The sequence below is a fragment of the Patagioenas fasciata genome, chromosome 4 (assembly GCF_037038585.1).
Source record: "Patagioenas fasciata isolate bPatFas1 chromosome 4, bPatFas1.hap1, whole genome shotgun sequence".
NCBI lineage: Eukaryota > Metazoa > Chordata > Aves > Columbiformes > Columbidae > Patagioenas > Patagioenas fasciata.
Genome location: NC_092523.1, coordinates 32,382,143 through 32,406,662, shown reverse-complemented (window position 1 = coordinate 32,406,662; position 24,520 = coordinate 32,382,143). Strand labels below are relative to the sequence as shown.

At 40.3% G+C, this 24,520-nt stretch overlaps 2 protein-coding genes across 10 annotated transcripts in view; one reads left to right on the top strand and one right to left on the bottom strand.

Annotated features, from left to right (window-relative positions):
- The window catches only part of MTUS1 (microtubule associated scaffold protein 1), a 128,378-nt gene extending 119,673 nt beyond the window's left edge, over positions 1-8,705 (top strand). For all 8 annotated transcript variants that reach the window (XM_065836353.2, XM_065836351.2, XM_065836352.2 and 5 more), the window contains one exon: positions 578-8,705. In XM_065836353.2, coding sequence (XP_065692425.2) covers positions 578-794 — 217 coding nt within the window. In that variant the 3' untranslated portion in view covers positions 795-8,705. The remainder of the gene's footprint in view (positions 1-577) is intronic.
- Positions 6,197-24,519, bottom strand: PDGFRL (platelet derived growth factor receptor like). 2 transcript variants are annotated; one of them, XM_065836792.2, is made up of 6 exons: positions 24,364-24,519; positions 17,510-17,804; positions 10,144-10,295; positions 8,407-8,700; positions 7,979-8,118; positions 6,197-6,960 (listed from the first exon to the last, which is right to left on the bottom strand). In XM_065836792.2, exons 1-6 carry the CDS (start codon positions 24,416-24,418, stop codon positions 6,772-6,774), a joined length of 1,125 nt encoding a protein of 374 aa, XP_065692864.2. In that variant the 5' UTR covers positions 24,419-24,519; the 3' UTR covers positions 6,197-6,771. The 2 variants fall into 2 exon arrangements, with proteins under 2 accessions (XP_065692864.2, XP_071663655.1); XM_071807554.1 differs by lacking the exon at positions 7,979-8,118 and having other exon boundaries at positions 6,830-6,960.
- Between the last annotated feature and the right edge of the window lies 1 nt (position 24,520).

Below are 24,520 nucleotides of genomic sequence, written 5' to 3'. Positions count from 1 at the left end.
TATCATCATAGATTGGCCCTTTAAGTATTAGTGGATTGTGAGCTAAACCTGGCTTTACTATTAACCACTTCAGCTGAGTGATTTGTGCCCAGTTTAGATCAGTGGAAAGACAAGCGTTTTATTTAGCAATAATAGTAATTTTTAGCATGAATAAAACGGGTCTGAGTTTCTCCTAACTTCAACTATTGCTCAAATGGATAGGCAGACTCTCACGGTCCGAAGAAAAGTACAGAAATGCAGCTTCTATGTCGAGCTGAGCCTGCAACAAGACCCAAAGGCTGCAGTGTGGCCATTTAAAGCATCTATCATTGTGAACAGGACAAATCTCACTTTTCAGATGCTTTTCGTGGTCTTTAGGAGTGTCTCTTATTGGTACTTTCTCCTGCTTTCTGCAAGCTACCAGCTCAAGTCCAGCAAGGATGAGAACATGCTAAATCCTCAATTTAAGGTAGTAATTTAGCGTAGTTGTAAGCCAAGCAGGGGTTTATGTAATTTCAAACCTTTCTTTAACAATTAAGCTCAGTGCTGCAGTCTCTGTCTTGGGTTACACGTTCTGATGTAAATCTTACTTTTGCAGGCAACTTTCTACGGAGCAAGCCGTCTTACAGGAGTCGCTAGAGAAAGAATCAAAAGTAAACAAACGCCTGTCAATGGAAAATGAGGAACTTCTGTGGAAGTTGCACAATGGTGACCTATGCAGCCCCAGAAAACTGTCTCCCAGTTCTCCATCTGTGCCTCTTCAGTCCCCACGGAATTCCGGTAACTTCTCTAGTCCCACAGTATCACCGAGATGACATCTCTTGAGAGGAAGAGGGGGGATTGCATTTTGCTGGTGATCTGCAGAACCTATCCTAATTTTAATCACAGGAACAAGAGCTATATTAGCTGAGTATGATGACTAAACATAACTGGAAACTATTTCGTGCAAAAATGGCAATACGAGACTGAGAATATGGGAGAAAAACACTCATGTTGCTCCTCCCAAAAAGACTTGTTTATGACCTCTATGGACATTGTTGCACAAAGCACTTACAGAGCAAGGAAAGACTTGTTCATTGCCTTTTCACCTAACTCTAAGAAAAAGCTCAGGGGCTCAGAGATAAAGATCACAACCTTTATAAGATGTTCCTTATCACAGACGTTTTTTTTAAGGCTGTATGTGTGTGCGCTGTGGATGGAATGGATGTAACACACTGTGCGTGTGTCTAATGCTGCCTTCTTTGCTGTGTACGTAATAAAGGATAAAAGCTAAAGATTATACATTGACACGTACTTCCTTAATGATGTTGTCAGTATGCATGCTTTTAGCATTTCCCTGGGAATAAGGAGAAGCTGCCATTAGTCCTGTAGCTTAGTGTCCTTCATCTTTCTGGCTTCAGTTCAGGTAAAAAAAATGGCATGACATGCTTTGTCAACTGTCTCATTAGTTTCTTAGCTGACCTGAGGATGCAACTTTGAATTAATTTTAAAAACAAACTGAATTGCAGCTGTATTTTGCATGGATTCTTCATTTCATATCCATGCATAACTCTGCCATTTATGAGGAAACATTTTTTGCAGGATACAGTGGATTTTGACTTTCAAGTCAACAGGGTCATAGTCAGAAACACAGCAGCCCTCAAGGTCAGCACGTTTAGAAACCCGGACTTGTCACCTGCTGAAAAGTGACTTATTTCCCCAAACCAGCATGTCCGTTGCTGAGGCTGTCTGCTGAGGATAAACTATTAATAATGTGGATTTGAAAGCCAAAGAGAAAAATGCAATAATTGTCATTTGGTGCATTCTTAACTCGGTTCTCCAGAAGAATCTTAAGTCATTTGTGAATTCTGATTTCTCTGGTGACACACTTTGCCTTTTTAAGCATTAGCATTTTTATTAACATTCTTCGGAGTTGACTAAATTTGCCTGAGGAAGAGGGGAAGGTGGCAGCTGTGTATTTATCTTGCTAATTCTGCCATACCTTCCCTCTTAGACTGCAGGATACTGTTGTTTTGCCAGTTCATTTGGCAAAACATCCTGTACAAGAGATTCTGTGGAGTAGGGAAAAAAACTCCTGTCCTGGCTGCTGGAACTGGAGGCTGAGGGTGGCAGCAGTTCTGAAGATGTCACATGCTGAGCTTCAGCTTCAACCAGCTAATTGTGGAGCCTTGGGCAGACCGGTTCAAGATCTCTACATTGTACCTACTTAATACGGGTTCAACTTCAAATTAGTATTACAAACTACTATCTAGTGTGGGTTTTACAGAACCACTTCCAGGATCGTCGTTGTGCTGCTGTTCAGCTCATGCTGTTAGCTGGTGTGACCACTTGTATCTGCTGAGTTTTCCAGTGTTTTCCAGTAGCCTGGGGACAGGAATCAAGGAGATGGACAGTGTTTAGGGAACTCAACTGGAGAACCACTTCAAGCCATTTTACACAAGACTTGAAAGGTCTTGGCTAGTAATAAGGAACACAGACATATAAACAAGACTGTTAACAGCGCTCATACAGTAAGTAAACTTGTAATAAACTTGTGATTGACTATTTCATCATTAAATTGACTTAACTTTCCATAATGTAAAGCTAAGGGTGCCATTTCTATAGAATATTATACTTGCTTTTAATCCTCTTTAGGGCACTGTACATACCACTTGTTAGTGGTGTCAGTACTTAAAATGTTTTCTAGGGGTTTCAAGTTTAACTATGAAAATCCTCTGTGGGCTAAAATTTGGCATAAAGTATATCTTGGAATGTTCTGATTTTCTATGGTCAAAGAGATTTGATCACATGTATTTGAGCTGAACGCTTAAAAATAAATTTTTCATACTGATTGAAGGGGTTTTCTCCTGCTTGTATTAGTCAAATGTTCTTTAATCAACAAAGGAACATTCCTTCAGATACTGAAACCGCTTAGTACCTGCTCAGCACAGCAGAACAGCAATAGTGAAAGTTCGCTGCACAAATTATTAATGTTTAGCTAACCCTTAGAAAATTTTAACTCTGCCCTTGCTTCTCTAATGTAGGTAGAAGTTACACTGAGCTTGCTTGTGATTTTTAGCACTTCAGTTTGAGTTGGCTGTTTAAAAAAAGAGAATGGAGATAAGATAACATTACAGAATTAGCAACACTAAAATACTTCAGTACAGCTGGCTTAATATGAGGACTCAGTGTGCATATGCCTAGGAAAGGCATCCTACAGGACTCATCTTATTAAAATGCTGACATTATTCAGACTGGGGTTTTTTGTGAGAAAAGCCACAGAGTTTAGGAATCTAACAGGTCATGTCACAAAAGCAGTTATGTAGCCAGTGGTAAGAATTCCATGTTAGTTGCCTCGAATAAAACATGCAAGAGGAGTGCATGCAAATGTTTGAATATCAAATACAGTGTATCCCTTCATATAACTGAGAAAGGGAAAGCTTTTCTAGGCTTACCAGTACAGAAAAGTAAATATGGTATAATAAGTAATACAGAGACTGTTAAATTGTTTGATAGCTCCCCCTACCAATACAGGAGACTCTTTGCCTCTAAACTTCCTGCAAGTAGAATCTTTAATGCTCTTCACAGGAAGTGAAGAATCCTTGTATATGGAAATCAGACTACAGAAATACCTGTTTAGTGTTTGTCCTGTTGGTCTGAAAGACTAATTCTGTTTATTTGTAAGCACTGTTTCCATATTTTTCTGTTTGAGTATTAGTATTTCAAGTTGTAACTTAAATACCACATGTTAGCAAAGGCTTTGTTCAGTCAAGTTACTTTTACATATATTTTTGGTAATGTCTTTAGCTTCTCCTGAAGGAAACTTTATGCTAAAAACTTGCTCACTGTAATTATATGCGAGAAGATCCAGTGCTACTCAAGCAATTAAACAGGTGATTTTCTTCACTCAACCTTAACCAGTAGTTCCAATTCTAACAATAAGCTTCAAAGGAAGTCACAGTGACATTTATATCTATACCAAACAGTATTTTGCAATTCAAACTTTACAACATGGTTCCCCTCCCTGCAATACTTTCTGTAAGGGTCTTTCTAGTAGTTGCTGTAAAATTTGAGGTGAATCATTTCCTTATGCTAACTGAAGATGTGAAGTTTCTCATTACAGACACCAAAGATACTTGTATGTAAACTGGTATTATGCAATTCACGCAGGAAATTCCTTCTAGACTGTAAGTAACCACTCAGTCTTTAAAACTGTCATTGCCTGACTGCCAGGAAATTGTTGAGGGCTGAGCTGGAGCTATCAGCTCAGCAACTTGGAACAGTCGTGAACCAAATACCTTCTGTCCATTGCTGCTGCCTTGCTTTAGCAGAGCGGTGACTGAGGTATGCCAGTATTATTTCTATTTCCATATTTAGACAGACGATTTTGACAAATCACTTAAATTTCATTTCCCAGGTTTCATTCTGTTACCCTGTGTCACTGATTTACTGTAATTACATGAACGTAAAAACAATTGTGCCTGCCCAGAAGGCTTTTAGTAAAGTAAGAACTATGTAAAATGTATAGTAAAATAATTATAGTGTACAATGATGAGAAGGATTTTGATGTTTGCAGGGAAAAAAAACAAAACAAGCCACCAAAAATTCCTCCTTAAAGGCACTGCTTTGGAAGTTATCATCAGTCTCAAGAACTGCATGTGATCAGTAGACATAACCATTACACCTGATGGACACTCCAGCAATGATGCAGCAATGGATTTACTTCATCTTTTCTTCTTCTGCCAAGGTTGTCATCAAGGAAGTGATGCTACCACATCAACTCTTGTGCTGCTGAACAAGTCTGAGCAGGTGACACAATCTCCCACTTGCTTGATACTTTAAAGGAAATGAACTCCCAAATTAAAGGCTGAAACTTAAAAGTTGGCACTGCTGCTGTAGTTCAAAGGGAAATACATTGTTCTGATAAATGAAAATACTAAAAAGTAACAAATACATTGCACATCTTCATGCAGAAGCTCAGGCCTTGTTAAAGTTACGTCAGTCAGACTTGAAGTCATGCCTATAAAAAAAAAACCCACCTCCTTTAGGTATTCTCATGAGAGTTTGTAACACCTATTTAGTCACTTGGGTAACAGTGTAACATTTTTTAGAGCTTTTAATAGTAATGAGCAAGAAGATTAACAAAGGGGACTACTTCTTAGCCTTCAAAGTTGGTCTTAATGCTTGGTATATTTAGGGTGTTATTTTGTAGCTACCTTGTTTCTAGAGGCCAACAATACTACAGGTGCCTGGGGAGCATTTTCTGTGAAGCCTATTTCACAAGACATGCACAGAGCCACTTCAGTCTTTACCGTGGATATTTATCATACCAGTTACATCACTTTACATTCCTGCATGCTGAAGAAAACACTTTCAGCAAACTTCTTTACTGCTTTTGTTACCTACACTAATAACCAGGTTAATGAAATTATTGAGAAACTGCCATTTCTACATTAGAACTTACTAGACACCACTACTCCAAGCAGTAATGTACACATCTGCTCAAGGGTTTGAATCACCTGGAGCAAAGGGCTTTTACTTCAAGCCCATAGCAGAAGAAAGCTTTACAAATTCTGGTCCAATCTGGGTTCAGCCACACTGCAGTGTGCAAGCAAGGGACCAGTTCCTGCTTTATTTCCTCGTAAGCTCATGCCTTGTAAATAAACTGGCTTATATTAAGCCTTTTTTTGTTACACCATGGAGTTGATTTGTGTTGGCATTTCTAGCTTACAAGAATTCTATGCTTCAGCCTAGGAAGAAAAAACATTGCCAGAATGTCCAACAACATTGTTATCAAGTTCTTACCTTTTATCTGGAAAGTCTCTTTTCCTCGTACTGGTAACTAAGTTGAACTTGTTATTAACCTGAGAAAAAAAATTCTGCAGTATAATTAAACATTAGAATAAGGTTAAACTTTTTTCTTCTGTAAATGATACTGTATAAATAAATTCAAGTTTTACCCTAGCAAACACTTTGCTGTATAATTTAGTAAACATAATACCCATATGTCTATTAAGAAGTGAACTCTAAGTAAGCTACGTATTACAAGGTTGGAAGAATCCAACACCATAAGGAAAATCTAACGTATCCAACCACTTATAATTTTCTGGACATGCTCTTTAGCACTGTAATATATAGTTAGTATTACTCTTCCCCAGGAGTAAGAATGTAATTTGTGTGTTTACATCTTTTCATGTATATGAAATGAACACACATACAAATACATGCACACACACACTTATGTTTTCATAATGTTCAGATATTTAATTATTCTTGCAAAATAAGCACTTGCTATTGGCTAATTCTGTAACAAGGTTTTGTTCGGGAGGGGGGCTTTTTTTGTGTTTTTTTTTTTGGTTGTTGTTGTTTTAAACATGTATGGTAATCTAAAATTGCACAGCACCAGAAGAGTTTTATCTGTTTGGTGGGTTTTTGAGGATATTTAATATCCTCTCAGTTCTCACATATATAAAAAAGGCACAAACCATACAGCAGGTTAACCTTGTGAAAGAGTTTGAGGAAAGAGACCACATGCAAAGGAAAGCCCAAGAGCACCTATTACTAAATATAATAAGCCCTATGCATGTTCAGGCTTAAACATTAATGCTTCATTGTAATTTTATTAACTCACAACTGATTACTGCTGGCAAGACAGAGCTTTGTTTTGTTCTGTCAAGCTAGTGACTATGGAATGCATTAACATATGAAAAGAGACAGTGATAGAGAAAGCTTCATTTAAACATTGTTAAAGAAACTACATGGATATCATGTCAAATACCATACAGTTCATTCTATGTCCAGAAACCTTTCATGTTAATTTAGTCCAACTTTAGTAGCTACTGTTGTTTCTCCTTGGAGGTTCTGAGCTATACAAATGTAGTTTCCAGCATCTCTGGCTTCAAAATCCTCAACAACAAGAACACTCTTTGAGATTCTTGTGGTGTGTCCACTTCCTCTGTTTATGAGTCTCCAGAAGTTTTCGATAATCACAGGACTCTCAGCCTGTTAAAAAAAAAAAAAAGTCAACAACAAAACACCCATATAAGAAAATGTGATTCTGCAAAATTTATGTAGTGACACTACCCTATCAAACCCTGAAGCAAGAGATCAGAGAGTTGGAGCTGCATCTGACTGAAGGTGTTTGGCAGTTGCAGCAATATTCCTGCATTAAATATTGATGTACCAATAAGTTATGACAAATAAGGATAATATAATGGCTCTTCCACTCTACTCTCTCTTTAGATGAGTGATGAGCAGCCAAAGTTCTACCTGGAGTATAGCAATGAACTCAATTGCAGTTGCGTACTTGATCAAACAGGTGAGGTATGCTGGGGGAGAGGTCAGGCTCGATGTGTAGGGCTTTCAGCAAGTCTCAAAGAGGAAGGCTGCAGTGGCATGAGTTAGTTGACTGAGCTTTACATTGTTCTTTTCTTAGCAGAGAGAACAGCTTTAAATTGTGTGTTGTGAACTAATTCCTCCTCTAGTTTCAGAGACACTGCATTAGGTAAGATACAAACAACAGCAACAATTCACAAATGCTTCTAAATTAATCCTCACATTGAAGTTACATGCATGTTTTGGAAAGCACAAAGCAAAAAATACAAACAGCGAAGCTTAGAAAGGTGCTATTTAGATTTTGTTGCTGTTGTTATAATGAGCTTTTTTTTTTTTTCTTTTTCCCCTCGTCTGTAAGAGAATTCTCTGATAGACTGTTTTATCAGGTCACATTCCCATCTCTGGAACAGAAACCTGAGGGAGGAGTGAGCTTTGCTGAGCTTGATTTTTGCTAACATGGGTAAAGCTCTCCAGCTTCATTCCCATTATATTTTTAGGCTCTCAGGGAAAGATGGGCTGAACTTCCAAAGGGATGTGCTGCCTCCTCCTGCCAGCACACCTCAGGTAGCAAGAGGCAGACATCACAGTCTGAAAGAATCTTTACTCCAAATCTAGACACTGACTGGCATTTGAAGCATCACCTTCATCAAGAACAAACCATTTTGCCAGGGCACACATCTCTTACCTCCTGCCCTGGGTACTGCCACCTGAAGTTCACATCTACATCTGGTTCCCCAAGGACGGTGCAGATCACCTGAATGCTGTCACCAACTTCTGCTCTATTGGGTGATGCTGCAATTGTGGTTGAGGGCGGGCCCTTGGGAACTGACAGAAAATTAGTTTCTAAAGTTAAAATATACTGATAAAACTTACAAGTCAATTTTTGCCTTAGTTTGCTTAGCGCAACAGGTAAGTGATGTACACCTGCAACTTTCCCCTCTACACTGAGAAACTGCTGGAATTTAAACCTACAAAGCTTTATCACATATATACTTTTGATCAAGGTTTTAAAACCATGATTACATTACCTATTTTAATTTTTTTAAGTTGTTTTCTAAACAATGTCAGCAGAAGAAACGAGTCAGTGTAAACATATAGAAAGAAGCACCTTACCTTCCACATACAGTAGGTGATACTTGATGGAAATCTGAGGTGCTCCATGTGACTCTGCTTTGCAGTAGACAATACCCTTGTGATCAGAAGTAGGGTGCAGATAGACAAAACCCTTCTTCACATCATAAATAATATCAGTTCCATCTGTTTCAATTTCTTCTGCAGGAAATTCCCTGTGTAGAGTTACTTTTGCTGAAGGAGTAGTAACACGGCATGGGATGACTGCAGGTTTATCTGGGTTCAGGTAGACAATCTCAAAATAACTGGGAGTAGGTACAAAAAGTTCCTCTTTATCTGTGCGGAAGGGTTGATAGAGTTAGAATAATATGTACATCTTGGTTTAACAGAAAGAACAGAATGTACATATGACAATAGAAGATAGCTAAGAGCAACATTAAAAATCAACCTAAAGCTTTTTGCTTTAAATATGCACACACAAAAAAAAAAAAAAAAAAAAAAAAGAGAGAGAGAAAAAAAACCACCCAAACCTTTCTAACGTGTGAGTATCCATTTAATCTATTTACACAGCTTGCATTAAAAACATTAAATAAAAAAGAAAAACAAAGTGCTCTTCACTTTGGAATTCCTTTTCAGCAAGTTTCCAAAAACTCATCTGGACCTAATTCTGTTCACTTGCCCACTTTTAAAGGGTAATGCACATAAAAACCCTACCACCACTGGTAAGATAAGCACTCCTAGAAAGAGATACTTTTGGGATCTATAGCTTTTTAATACATATAATTTTAGGCAAAATGTTTGATTTACTGCTCTAAGTAACTGAAATATTTAGTGCTTTTAGAATGACAGCTAAAGAGTATTTCCATATTTGGCATACTGCTTAGAAATATAAAGCTGAAATTGCTCTTTCTAACATGAGCATTTATTATATAACTTGCCTGAAAAGTTTATTCCAGCCCTTCTAAAGGAATGTATCTTCAGAACACTAAACACTTCTCATAAATGGCTTCTGCACAGTCCCATGGTCTCATTTAGCTCCAAAACACATCACAAACCCATCTTAGCATTTTGTACTGAAATATTTGCTAGTCAAGAATGCTTTAGCTCTAACTGGGCAGCAAAGGTGGTTCTACCACTCAGGATGTTTTCCATGATAAGAACAAATTAACCATTTGATTTCAGCTCTTGCCGTACCAAGTTGCAATAAACCGCGCTTGGTTCCCTACCATGACCCTGTCCATGCGGTGTCAGGGCTACAGTCAACCTTTAGCTCTGTAGGCCAGCACATGTACTTCAGAGTGTTTTGCCTCTCAACATGCTGTACAGACTCTTGGGAGAAACTGTAGCCTTACCAAGATCAACGAGGTCAAATTTTTAAGTCAGTGCAGGTAACTGGAGGAAGAGTCCATGTGGTCATCTGAATACCATGACAATGAATCTTCTGCACAGATTTATTTATCCAGACACATTTTCAAAATTTTTAAAAAATTGATTATATAGAAGATCCTCAGAATGTGTGTTAGTATTTTCAAAGGTATTTGCTTTGCATTATGCATTATTCTGCATACACATTTACCATAATCTATCTATAGGGAAAGCAGACTCATAAATCACACTAAACAAGTTTTTTCTGCACACCAGCACTGTCTTGCTTAACATCCACTAAAACAAGATGAAAATTGTGGAAGAAGAAGGCTGACGGTGAGATCTCTAACGTAGCTTTATTCCTGTCTTACTAGCAAATAAGTTTCCATCAGTAATCTCCTTTGAGTTAATTACCTGTGAAAAAGATGTACGTTGAACCTGTTTTAGTCTCATCCTTCCTGCATTTGTTGCCATTGCACAGCTGAAGCCAGCAGCTATATTCACCCGTGTCCGCTGCAGTGGAGTTTGCAAGGATCAGCTGACTGTACCTGTCAAGCTGTTTTATACTGGGGAGAAGAAAAACAAAAGGCACAAACACAGATGTATTTCCTCATACATTTCTGTCACCTCACTTCTACTTTTGATTTATTTTTTTTTCATTCCTGCTCTACAACTGGCCCATCCTTTGCCTTCAGAGCTATGTTGCAACTCTCCTTTTGCTCCAGAAAGACCTGCTCACATGAGTAGTTTTATCGATTTCAATGACACACAAGCACTTGGAAGCTTTTGTCTTGTACAGTTCATTCTTGGATTACTTTCAGTCCCCATTTTGAAACTGGGCTGTGACTGCTATAGACAATGTGTTAATCTATGTTTTGCCTCAGTTTGTCCATGTATATCCTGTATTTTCATGCTCAAGTCATCCTGCACACATCTCAGTCCTTTTATTGATACCATTAACTGTAGCACTGCTTCAGTAGTATAGAACAAAGATAATTCAGGAGTAGTAAACAGTAGGTGTTTAATAGGAGTTTGATTGATGCCTGCTTTCACTGTGAGTGCTTTCCCATCTTTAACATACTGGTCCAAGTTTCCACTTCAAACAGCATCATAAAGAGCTTCTCTCTCAGCTTGGATTTGTTCTGCCAGTCAGTCATTTTGCGTTGCCTGCTCCTCTGCCCTCAACCACCTCACCGGCATCGTCTCGCTGGACTTTCCTCATCTCTCCTTGGCTCTTTCAGAACGTGACCCCGAGAACTGCTGCAGGTGTACTGACAGCGTCCTCATGTAACTTCAGCTTGTGAGATTACTTCAGACTTGATTTGCTTTTTTCACCTTCTCTTGAATTTCCCAGATACATTTCTCAGTGGATTGACATTTGTCAACGTGCAAATATTTATAAAAGCGTGGATACGTACATAGATACTGACAGTGTTTCTAAGGATTAAAGGTCCTATCTATGAAATTCAGCAGCTACATTCTCATCTTGTTCCTTTTTTATTTTAAGGTTTGCTTTCCTGGCTCTTTCTTGGAGACAGATGGTGTTATAGTTGGCAGTCTGCTCTGCTGCCTTTTGATGGATTGCAAAAGCAATGGTCCAACAGTACCAGTTTTGGGGAGCCCTGTCAGGACAGCTGCATGTGATGAACTGATGAACTGCACTGCAGCTCTGACCCTTAAAAATGTTACTTTCAACCGCCTGCCTTTACGTGGTAGCACATCCAGAACACGAAGGTTTCCCGCTTTCCTTTGCAAAACATTGAGAAAAAAGGTCATTTTTGTTGCAACCAAGCCAGGAGAGGTTTTTCCACTTTCAGGCATTTGACAAAAAACTTTTCTGTGTTTCAAATGGGGTCTGGGCAAAGACACAGCTCACGTGAAGTCTGAACAGCTCTCATACTCTTATTTAACTGTTGGTTCTCTGAACACTTATTATCTTCCTATTTTTTCTTTTTAATGTGGCAGTTATTCTGCAAGGCAGATGACTGACTGAATCATTTATTTCTGGGATTAGCATGCTTTGAAGAAGTTCTTATCCCGTAAAACACCTTGTCACTGTGTGCTCTGAATGCGGTTTTTCTTACGTCTCCATTGCAGGCAGAAGAGCTGCTTAAATAGAGGCCACTACTTACAGCTTACATGCACTTCCCAAAATTTCTGACTCCTTAGGTGTTCTGCTAGCAGGTTGCACTACTACCAGCAATCGTAAGCAACAGTTCACATAACCCTGTTTGGGTTCTGTGTTTGGTATGGTTTTCATTTCTAAGCTACTGGCCTTGGCTGGAGGCTGAATGTTGGGTTAACTGAGAATCACCTGTTCCATCAAAGCCCTCAGACACCACTAGTCCGCTCATCCACCACGGAGCAGCTTTGAGGCCAGCCTGAGGAAACAGGCAAATCATGTTTCCTACTCGCTAATGCACTTGTCCTACCTGACCTCATCCAATTCCACTTTTTGGAATCACGTAATTACGGAGTAGTAGCATTTTCATGTTTAATATACACACTGCCTTACACTATAAATTATTTTGTTCTTTTTGATATGATTAGAGAGATTCCTATTCGCGCAAGTGATCCTGTTGTGTTTCACACCCAACAGGAAGCCAAAATATGTCCTACTCTGTATTACTTAGATTTACAGTTCACATTTCATAGGCTACATGACTACATCAGCATAAAATGCATGTATCCAGTACTAAATGTCAACATTACAGAGAAACCATTATGCCAGAACATTTTTGTCTCCAACCATTAACCACTGAACTATAACTCAAAATCCCAACAGACAGAAAAATAAGGTCAGAGTTAATTAGTTATTGTACAGCGTGTTCTACTTAACTGAGAACAAACTCTCCAGTAATCAATGGAAATAGCCTAGAGAGGTAGTCATCCACAGACATGCACTAACAAAACCTGGCAACTGAGAGTGAAAGTGTTGAAACTTGGGACATGACCATATTAAGCAGACAAAACAGGCCATATAAAGTAAATTATGAATGGTAAATCCCACATCTGACCAATATTTCCAGGATAACTTTCATTTCATTAGTATTTTAGATTCTGGGAAACCTGTCTCAGAAGCCAAAAATTTGCTGTGCTCTACGTATCACAAAATAAAAATGTTGTATATACAAACGTTTCAAGCCTGTTTAAAGAAACTAGAAATCTACTCCAAAAATCTTAATCCATACGTTCATCTTACTAAGCCTTAGTTATTTGAAGTTGAAAAGATCTTTGTCAGAAAAACTATTACAAGTTTAGAAGCTAAAATCAAAGAGAGATAAAAAGATGGTGTACAGAGCATCACTCAAAAAGCACCTAGCAAACTCCTCTCAAGCAGCTGCATTCATATTGACAAAATAGACCTTATCTCAAATACAAACTCACTAGAAGAACAACGTAACATCTTACTGTTTAACACAAGAAAAAATCCCTAGCTTTCAGACTTCAGAGCACATGGAACAAAATGAAATCCAGTTACACACACGAGCACAACCGATGCCCCACTAAGCCAGCAGGAGCATGCATTTGTTGTAGAGCAGTTTGGTTTTGCTCTCTACAACATACAGTTTCCTTAGTACTTGTGAGAGTGGTCCTGTCCACCCCCCTGCACACAGAGATGTGCATGTGATGCACATCCAGCTCTTTGCCTCGCCTTCTTCCACTGGAGCAGTTCCATTTCACATGAGTTTATTTATCAGATGAAGTTCTGTAATAAATACAGCCAGTCTTCGGGAGTGAGAGACCCATGCTTCAAGTCAGGCAGACCAAAGACTATGTCAAGTCAGACTGCCCCCATTTAGAGAAGCTTTTTGCTATAAAGCACAAAAAAGGTGAAATGTGCTTGCCCTTGTTTTGTTGTTTGTTTTTTTTTTTTTTATCCCTCTCAGTTTTTGGTCCTTCTCATACATTGTAGATCCAGTTTCTGGGTGAGCCTACAGTCATCAACTTGTTATGCACAGCCTTATGAAATTGCATTCCAGTCCTTTTGTTCTGGAGGTGCAAGAGCTACCTTTGATCACTAACACCATTGAGATTTATGGCCAGTTCAGCCAGTACACAAAATTTTCAGACAAAAAGTTATCTGCAGGGTGTATTTATGCTTCAAAAGGCAAAAAAGCATCACAGTTATGCTAGTCTTGAAGCAGGGTCGTGTGTGTCCTTAACTCAGGACCCAAGTTTCCATGATTCTAGCTTTCTCCGTAGAGTTGCATTGCATGCTACAGTCTCTAAAGCAAAGTGCATTATTTCGGTGTGCACTGTTATCTGCTCCAGTTAGGACAGTGGAAAGATCATTTATCCCCTGAAACAAGAAACCAAAGAGTCCTCCTCCTGCTTTCACTCAGCATCTCTCCCTCCATTCATGACAATTTTTGCATATGTTAACAGCTACAGCCTTAGTAAAAACAGACTTGCTAGTACAGCAAGCAACAGTATTTTACGTACCAGGTTGTAAAGTAAACCTCCAGAGACTAACCCAAAGAAAGCACAGCCCCTAATACTACAGGAATGGCTTTTTAAATTGTAATCTCTCCATTCTTAGAAAATCCACTTTGTCATCCAGGCTGTTGCATTCTCCTAGCCACATGGGTGAGCTGAAAATGTGATAAGCATGGTATGGAGACAAAACATGTGGCTTTTATCCTTACTTCTTTTTGCAGTCACCCATAGGAAACACATTGTGTGGATGCTAAATTTAACTAGCTGCAAACCAAAATACCCTCTTCTCCCAGAACAACAGACAGGAAGCCAAACAGAGAGCAGGCACCTTCGGCATCAGCTCCTGCCCTGGACCTCTCATGCTGACAAACCCTCTGACCAGCTGAGCTACAAACGTCCTCAATGCTCTGAACCTTAAGGTCACTTCTGGCTCCTGTTACTGCAGTTCCGTCAGACACCAGGGTGCTTAAAGCCTCCTCTTGAAGCAGCAAGAGTCAGAGGATGTTAGCACTTCCCAGGAGATGCAAAACACCTTATTTACTGTTAAAATTCCCAGAGCCACTGCATCTGTACATCCCTCCTGTTGTTTAAAGAAAAAAAAAAAAACAGGAATTTGATGCCTGAGCATCCATTGCTGTAGGGACCTAAAAAAAGAACAAAAGAATGGCAGCCATTATTCCCCAGCAATTGCATGGACCTCTTCACCATTGTCACTCTTCCTCACTGACCCCCCCGGGCCTGGCAACCCCTCCTTCCTCACTTCCCATCACCTCCTCAGACCCCAACTCTCCCTCCCTGTGGCTGCTACCAACTCTGCCTGGCACCAGTGCCCCAGCGCCAGCAAGACCAGCATGGAAATCCAAGGTAAAAAAGCCCAGCCCAGTTAATTAGCTTGGGTTTCACTCCACACCTCCCTAGCTGGTAATGAAGAGATTACCTTCTACTTGGTCTTTAAGCACTCAAAAAACAAACAAACAAATGTGTATATATATATATACACACACATACATATATATCTAGCTGATTAAACATGGTTTTGCTGTATTTTATTTGCTAATAATTTTTCTGATTTTCCCTCCTTTGCCCTTTGCATTTTTGTTTTAAAATAATTAGCGTAATATATTCATATTTTTTTTAATTTGCCTATTGTAGTTGGTGCTTGCTGCATGGTCTAAAGCAAAGATCATCATATTTCAATATAGACCCTTAAATATAAGCCTAACATATTCCTGAAAGAAAATAAACACTTACGTGAGTTATATCCACCCAGCCAAAGTGCTTTATAGCATTTATTTTGTGTGACGTTATTAACTTTTGTTATATGGTTAAAATATTACAAATACTGTGAACTTGAGTGAGACTAGAAAGGTAAATTGCTGAGGCAACAGAATTCCAAGCTGCTTCAAACTCCAAAGTACCAAACTACACAATTAGGAAACTCATATATTGTTTTTCCCAAAACTACCTTAAATTCTTGTATTTTGACCCATGTACATCACTGAGAAACTACTTTATTTTGCAAGAGAGGAACAGACAGTCAAACAATGAAAGAGCATTCAGATTCCTCTCCCAAAACCGTCAACACTTGCCTTGTCTTCTTCAATGCCAGACACTAATACTCAGACAACAGAACGTGGAGGTCTACAGGACCAAATCATGCCAGCAACCTATTTGCAAATGCACAAAACATAGGATACACTTGAAAATTACAAATGACACACCCTTCCTGTCGATACTACTTTGCAGGTTCAGCTTTGGTTTGCTGGAAGACCAGGTCTGTATTGCAGCTGATAAACGCCACCTACTGGAATAAATCCAGATAAAACATTATTTCTTGCAAAAGAAAAAGCAGTAGTTGTTTAAATCGGTCACAAGATCTTTTAAGAGATGTTGCTGTGATAAGTTCTCAGCAGAAATAGGCTTGCTGCTGTAACTTACTATGAAAGAGGTCCTGCACTAGCTACAGAGGTTTATTCAACCACTGCAGTCTTGAACTCCTCAGCTGGCATGGGGCAAGCAAATAAACACTTGGAGAAGAACTGGCTCACAAATTTCAGAAGGATTTGCTAGAGATCACAGTGCACAACTGCCAATCTTCAACACACCTCTTTGAAAAGGGATGCAGAAAGGTGAAGAATACATCTGAAAAATTAATTAGCTGGGAGTGATTTGAAGGTAGCATCATACCTGTAAATAAGTGAAATGGATCATGAAGATTCAGATAATCTGAGTTATTTACATAGAGTGTACACACTTCCGTTTCATTGAGGAACAAAATTGCAATAGGAGTTGATACCTTTGCTCATCCTTCTGTGCTTCTGTCACCTAACAATCCAAGAAAAGGTACATACAGCTTTTTCCTAGGGCATCATTCACAGTGCTCCAGAGTCTCCTCACTACTTGTCCTTCATAGACAACATAAATCTCTATGAAATAGCCAGTGAAAACGGACACTACTAATGGCAAAATATGCCTGTGGAAGACATCCTTAAGCTCCTCATGTGCCACTCCTCTTTCAAATCCAGAACTAAATTACTACATTTCATCTACATTTTGCTATGTGTACTATTTCCAAAAAACTGGGATGGCCAAAAAAAAAAATTACAGGTTTTCAGAGAAAGATTTTTAGAGCAACAGGACGGCTCTGGTTAGGCACAGAAAGGGAAGGTCCTCAGTTACTCTTCCTGCTCTACCAACTATTTATGCGATTTCCTTAAAGATGTCACAAGATGAAAGAAAATGCCTTCCTAAACCCAAGGTGACTATCCTCAGCCACACCACAAATCCTGCAACTCCCTTTTGCACACAAATGTAGCTTTGACTGGAAAACTAAAGACTACGCTTACTCGCTCCTTAGCATGGCTGCTGATGTAGCTCTTTTCTAGTTAAGAGAGGTGGGTTTGAGCCTCTTCAGGAAATTAGTGTATCAGGTGGTAATTACATTAGCAACCAGTACAGCCCACCAGGAGGTTTCTGTAGAGCAACAGAATTGGTAGTGAGTACCTGACATCCACACTAACCAGCCAGGAGAGTTTTATCTCAGTCTACCTGTAATATGGTTCCCTGTTAGTGTCTGGAGCACCCTGGTGTCCCACTGGACCACATCTTCTATTCTAGACTCATCTGAAGGAAATCCAGTTTATACACTACAAGACTATTCCACAGGGCAGTAACTGGTGACAAATGAAAGATGCTTATCCTTTTTTGCTGACATTAGAAACCACTAGATGCAACATCTTGAATGTAAAAATGTAAACAAACAAAAAACAATGGTATTGAAAGTGGCAGGAAAAAAAGCGCTCTGGATCTTTTTTCGCCTAAAAAAAAATAAATAGCTTACCTGAGTCTGGAGTCTTTAAAGGTGTCTAAGTATGAAGGATAGCTCCAAGTAACGTTACTCCCCTTGCAGCGCAGCTCTATGCTTTGTCCTGCAGGCAGGCTTAAAGTGGTAGGCAGTTTCTGGAAATGACCTTTATCCATCACCTGTGTCAGTATGGACTGGGACTTCAAAGACGAGTCAGCAGATTCTCTCTCCTTCATTTTCGGTGTTTTGGGTTTTACTTTTTTGTTAACAGGCTTAATTTTGTTTTCACCAGGTTCTTTTGAATGCTTACTCTTAGCAGGCTGCCCAATAACTAGGAAAATAAAGAAGGCAACATTAATGATTAGAAAAAGGTTATGTAATCTTTTTGCAAAACAGTCCTTATTATCACAGAGAATAACTAAAGTTTTCTTCTTCCTATAAAGGATTCACAAAAATGAATAAGAATTAATTTCATAAGTTTTCGAAGTCTATGGCATGACCCATTTTCCTGGTGAAAAAGGAAAAAAAAAAGAGAGCTTTCAACATGTGGAAAATCTATACTTACAGTTCACATAAACAGACAAATATGTAAGGTATGAGAATTCTATAAATGGGAAGGGAAAGAAATACAGCATTTCTGTCTCCAGCTACTTTTATCATTTCTACCTCATGTCATTGCCATTCCTTGCTACCCAAGTTCTCCCCCTCCACAAGGATGTCACACACCCATCAATTCTGCACAGCCTTCTCACACACCATGTCACCGTAAGAGACACACAAAGAAAAACTGGCAAGTGTGGAACTTCGTGGCAATTATAATATGATGTTAGTGATGCCATTTTCTTCTTTTACAGTAACTACTGTGAAAATATAAAGGGCACTTAAGTCACTTGAAAGTAGTATTTAATTCATCACTTCTCTGTAACAGCCATTTATCTTGACAGTCCAGATGAAAACAGAACCTTATTTAGAGGCAAGTGGTAAGAGGGTAAGATTTTATAGTTTCTGGAAGGGAGAGTGAAATAAATATTCATGGTTCTTCCAGTTTTACTTCAAATCTGTGACGCCACTGGCCATGAAAAGTTGGCAAAAAGGACGGAACGATAATAACAAGGGAGAATTTGAGAGAAGTGATTGCTGCCTTCCATGGAAGACCACGAAGTAGGGTTTTTCTAGTTACTCCTAGAACATTAGCCAAGTGAGTGACACTGTGCATATATCACGGGGGCAAGCAGTTGGTGCAGGAGAACTTTTTTGCTCCATTTCATTAGAAATGCTACAGCGGGTCAGGCCAAACATCTACCTATCCAACACCTTCGCACTGACACCACCCAGTGTTCAGATGTCAACCAGGGAACACAGCAACCATCTCTGCTCCTTTGATACTAGTGTCCTGGCTTCCAAGATCCTTTAGCTCAAGGGATCAGTGAACCACAATTACCGCTGTTTTATTGCATTGAGTGGATTCTTCCCTCAGCAGTTCATCTGGTCAATTTTCAAAACCACACAAACTATACATAACACAAAAACCAGGAGGCATCTAATATTTAAGTGAATAAATATCCATTGTTTCTGCCACAACCTTCTCTGTGTCTCTTGTACTTTTAGAGAACCTAAGTGTCCTTTAAACATATCCTTTCCAGACTTGTGAGTCCTACCCTATTTAACAGCTCCTTGTAAAGTACACACATCTTAGAACAGTTTAGTTACATCTTGTTTGGGTGATGGATAGAAGATAAAAGCAGGCTGTACACCGGGTTCAAGATATGGTCAAATCACTGTTGTACCTATTAGTGGCATCTTCTTGCCTTTCAATAAAGCAATACTAGGAGCGGACTTTCTCTAGAATAATCAAGCGTAACTGAGAGACCACTTTCCTTAATAGGAATTATTTGTTAGAACTTCCTAAGTATAAACCCATCAATGTGTATGCAAAGTTAGAATAATTTGTATTACTTTGCATCTACCAACATAAAATTTCAAGTCCTATTTTCACTGCCTAGTCTTTCAAAATGGAGAGATCCTTCTGCAACTCTTTACTGTCAGTTTTCTCTTGTTTCAGCAGATTTCAAATTATGCTGAAAAGCACACACCTTACAAGATTGCTTGGAAATTCAACTGGATAAAAACAATTCTATGCCCAGATTGCAAAAACTGAAAACTCATTCCTACTCTTTATTTTCTATTAGTTATTACTGCCTTAAGAGATCTTCCCTTGCCTCACAGCACCTTGGCCCCCATGGAGTCTTTAATAACAGGTATATCAAAAGCCTTTGGGAATCCAAGTACATCAACCAACTCATCCATGCCACATTATAAAGTCCTTAAGAGAACTTCAGCAGATCTGCAAAACAAAACACACTTCTGAAAGCGAAGGGGACGCAGGGGGAAAACAACAGCCAAAAAAAGGCAACCATACAAAACCATACTGACTCTTTTGTAATTCATGCCTATTTATTAATGAGTTCAATTTACAGAATACATAGATCTTGCTTTCTGCCTGTACCTCCCTCAAAAATCTTACAATACTTGTATATTTCTATTTCCCTCATAAGGAGTAGTTCTGTGATACGTTATGCACCTGAGTCAAGGTTTTAGCAATTTTGCATTCAAATGCCTCTTAAGTCTTAGGTCTATATCATCAAATCATGGCACTTAAACACTATTCATTTTGTTGATTTTTTTCTAAAGCCATTTATTTTGGCATATCAATGAGACATGTTCTCTAATGATTCTCCCCATAAAGATTCTGTCTCGGAACCTGCTATTACAGTGCTCAGTAGGACACTGCACTCAAAGTTTCAGATTTGCTTATCATGTCACCATTTGCCATTAAAACCTCCCTAAGCACCTCCATAGTGAACATGGGAGCACACAAATAATTAAGTTTTTGATTTAAGTTTTACTTTCTGTAAGTGTTCTTTCTTGTCCCCTGTGTCTATCAGCCTTACAAAGTTTGCTGCCATCTCTCCCTGTTCTACGTCAGCACAACAGACGAAGAAAAGGATTTATGGCTGGTTTTATCCCTTTTGCAAGCTGTTTCTCTTTTTGTCTGCCTTACTCTGTTTTTTATATTTAAGCCATATGCGAGTTAAATATACAAGGCTCATGAGATGAGCCTCCTCATCTTATGTAATTCCCCTTTCCAAAATCAAATGCACCAGTCATTTCTTTGGCTTTCATTATTCCTGCAAGAATATTAAAACTACAGTCTGGCTGTTCTAAAGTAACATCTGAATCCAATTACCCAAGCACTGCTCGGGTCAAGTCAAGTCAAGAACTGCAGCTTTTCTCAGGGGTTCCCTGAGTAGCGGCTCTAAGAAGTCATCATTTGTGGCATCTAAACAATTGCACTCAGGGTCAAACCCCAACATGTGTGATCCAGCCTGTGTAAGGGTAAGCAATGCTTCTTTCAGCTTTTCTATCCAGTCCTTGCTGCCCCTCTGATTTTCCTTAACAGAGCAGTCATTCCCACCATCCTGCTGGGCGGTCCGTAACCAGGCTGGTTGTTCTCTGCAAGGCTGGTACTTCAGTCCTAATGACTTTTACTGACAAAACCCACCAGCGACCAGATTTGACACTAAAGCTTTCTTCAACACATACTGCCACTTCTCCCTTGGGTTGGGCTATTCCATCTTTCCTATGTAATTTGTGCCCTAGTATTAGGAGGTCCTACTGACAGGCCTGACAAACCCCATTTCAAATCAGTCATTCCAGTTCCCTGTTGTACTTTCCAAATTTGTTTGTAGAAGCACACAACCTTTGGTTCATCCACCCTTTTCTTTTTCCCTTGATGCCCCAAACCCTAGTAAAATAGGACTATTCGTTCACAATACTCTCTGCCATTTCCACTACATTCTGCCAGCCTCAATCCTGACACTTGTTCAAGGGCACGTGGTTCTTAAAACCTCACCCCAAGGAACTGCATCATCCCAGACTGTGTGCTCTTCCACACTTGACACTCTGCCTTTAAGAAAATGTTAAAGACTTCCCTATGAAAGCTTTTCAATTTTAAGTGCCAGAAGCCTGGTTTTGATTTTCTCTAGATGAAGTTTTTCCTCTCTGTACAAGCTCCCTCTGTTCCACGTTTCTGTAGTTCCTAGTGAGTCTGAACACTGCCCTCCTATGCCACACTGCCAGGTACACACTGAGACTGTCTGACCTTATATTTCCCTGCAGGTGACAGCAGGGGCATTTCAGGAAACACCATCAGAGGAGCTTTTATCTTCCAACACAGAAAACCCAGTTTTACCTCTCTGCTGCACCTCCCTGAGAGGCGAGTTTCTCAGCAAGCCTTAACCATGCTGTTCCCCAGCGCACCCTCTAAGTCTGTCCAAGTATCTTCTGATGCCAACACTTCTGCACCTCGCAATCCTGCCTTCTCTCATGGCTGAATCAAGTATCTGTATGCCCAATAACTAAATTAACTGGTACAGTAATCTGTCACCCAAAGATAAAGAGGGCATACAATCAAATCCCTCCAGGAACACAGAACCCACCACACTGATTTCCCCATTTCCTTATCCAAACTGCAAGACCTTCCCAAGGAAGGGAACAAACTCAACTAGTCCATTTATGCAAGTATAGGAATATGCCATGTTTGGGATATTTCATCATCTCACTAGATTTATGCACAGAGCTCTCGTCGTTTTAATGCACCAATAGCACTTCTTATTAAAAAACAAACAAAACAAACACTTAGTAGAAAAATATCCATTGAGAAAAATCCTCCTTTCCACCTCTGATCAGCTCTAATGGTGGTTCTAAGATGCACTGCACCCAGTTCATCCAGCAGTACATTCAAGGTCACTGCTAACTCAACATGCCAAAGTAGGACACTATGCTTTGACACATCACAAAAATACAACACGCAGCACTTTCACTCCTGGTTCACAGTATTTGTCTCACCCTATCTTTTAATGTTCGTCCCTTGTTCTTGCAGATGTTACACACACAACAATCCCCACATGAGTATTAATCACATAATGCTAAAAAGCATTCAGTTTCGACTTGAGACATCACCTATATCTACATGCACATTCCTCTGGTTTCACAGCTGCACATGTTATAACTCAAGAAGGTCCCTGATCTTCTTCAAGGGTCCATCTAGAGAAAATCAGAAGCAAGGTCTCCCACAAGGACAGGGGAACTGCATGTGTTCACTGTCTGCCACGTGTGCCCATCCCATGAGGCAGATCCCACACTAGATCTTTGGCAAAAGCATAGACCTTTAAACCCTCATTAACAATGATGAATTCTTCCTTGAAAAAATAAAAAAAATAAAAGGAAGAATAATTCTTCACCACCAGGACTCAGATGAGAGGGAAGAGTCTTTGTGATCACAACTAGCATAACAAAATAGGTTGGACACACCTCTATTTGTGGTACTTCAAATGAAAAGTTAATCATCCAAACACTCATTAGACAATACAGGGACACACACCAACACTCACGCAGACATTCTGCAGGGACATATTTCACTGTTCATAAACTAATAAGAGTTAAATTAGGAAGGCTATTTTGAAATCACAACGTCTACATTAGGACTTATACCTCTAGCTTTAGACAAGGAACTGTCATTAAATATGCCAGGTCAGTTTCTCCTGTAGCTAAGCTTCTGGATGACCTAGTGCGAAGGACTCCCATCAAACCTCGGTATAAAGTAGACAAACTAAGAAAAGGGTTGGCCTGGGAAATCTTTCACCCAAGTAATAACTAATTTCTGATTATGTGTTTTTATTGTCTATTTCTCAAATAGAAAACACTTTTCTTGATGTGGTAGTGTACACCCACAGACCAGACCTTTCAGCAGATGTCCAGATGTCCTCTCCCACACCACACTGGTCCAGAGTGCAATTTCTTTGCTTATAGCCACAAGTTGGGATGGGAAGGATTCCTGAAAGGCCCTTCCTGCCTCTGTTCAGTTGCTCCGAGCTTTGCCTGGCTGAGCTCCAACCATCCTAAAGGCTGGAGACTTTACAGCATCCCCTGACTTTTTATTTTCTGTGCTTAACACCTCTGAGGGTGAAAGATTTTTAATGTTCTTACATGAATTTTTTCCTCATGATCTCCTGGGCAGCTGTGGTAGCTGCATCTTTGCCTTTCAGTGCACACCTCAGAGCCAGCCTCCCATGTTTCTGCAAAACCTTCCACGGGCTACACTGGCCTTGTTCCCCAAGCCCTTCTGTGGTGAAAAACAACAGAATTCTTTTGTTTCTTCTGAAGATTTAGTGAGTTTATTCACGTGAGAGGAAAAGTTTCTCTTTTGCTAAAAGTCTATGTAAATCAAAGACTGGTTACGAATGTCTGTTCCCAGTCAAAAAATTGACTCTTCTCCCACCAAGGCTCCATCACAACCTGAAACTGTAAAGTTTGGCCCTCTCTACAAACGAACAACAGTGTTCTATTATTTTTTATTTTTATTTTCTTTTTTTAACCCGAGCACCCCGTCCAGCACTGATCCTCCTCGGGGCGCAGCACGGAGATTTAAGCACGGACTTAACCGTCGAGTCTAACGGGAGATAGAGACGGCGGCCGCCGCACACGTCTCTCCCCGAAACCCCCTCACGGACCGACACCACACTTTCGGTCTTCAGCGGACAGGCTCGGCGCCTCGCTGGCCACAGACCGGGAGAGCACCCGCCTTCCCTCCGCCTCCGCCCAGCACGACGGGCGCCCCGCCACCGCCGCCCCCGAGATGGCTCCCGCCTGCCCCGGGCTGCCACGGCTGGGGGCAGCGAGGGGTGGCCGTAGGCACGCGCTGCCGCTTCGCGGGGCAGGGGCCGCCGCGCTGAGGGCGGGGGAGGCGGCCCAGCCGTGAGGAAAGCCCGAGGCGGCTCGCAAAGCCGGGGAACCCGGCAGGGCAGAGGGCGGCGGGGGTCGCGGCTCACCGTGCGGCAGCGTTTCCTGCAGCAGCAGCAGGCTGAGGAGCACCCAGAGCCGCATGGCGGGAGCGGCCGGGACGCTGGGCTGAGCTGGGACAGGAGCGGCGGCGGCGGGGGCCGGCCCCGCGGCGCCTCAGCGGTCGGCGGCAGAGGGGAGGAGTCG

Excerpts from the sequence above, each read along its gene's own strand:
- PDGFRL (XM_065836792.2), bottom strand. The coding sequence starts at position 24,418 with ATGCGGCTCTGGGTGCTCCTCAGCCTGCTGCTGCTGCAGGAAACGCTG. Across the intron at positions 10,296-17,509 it reads TTTAAAGACTCCAGACTCAG|TATAAAACAGCTTGACAGGT; the intron begins GTAAGCTATTTA and ends TCTTCTCCCCAG. Across the intron at positions 8,701-10,143 it reads AACGTACATCTTTTTCACAG|ATAAAGAGGAACTTTTTGTA; the intron begins GTAATTAACTCA and ends CCTTCCGCACAG.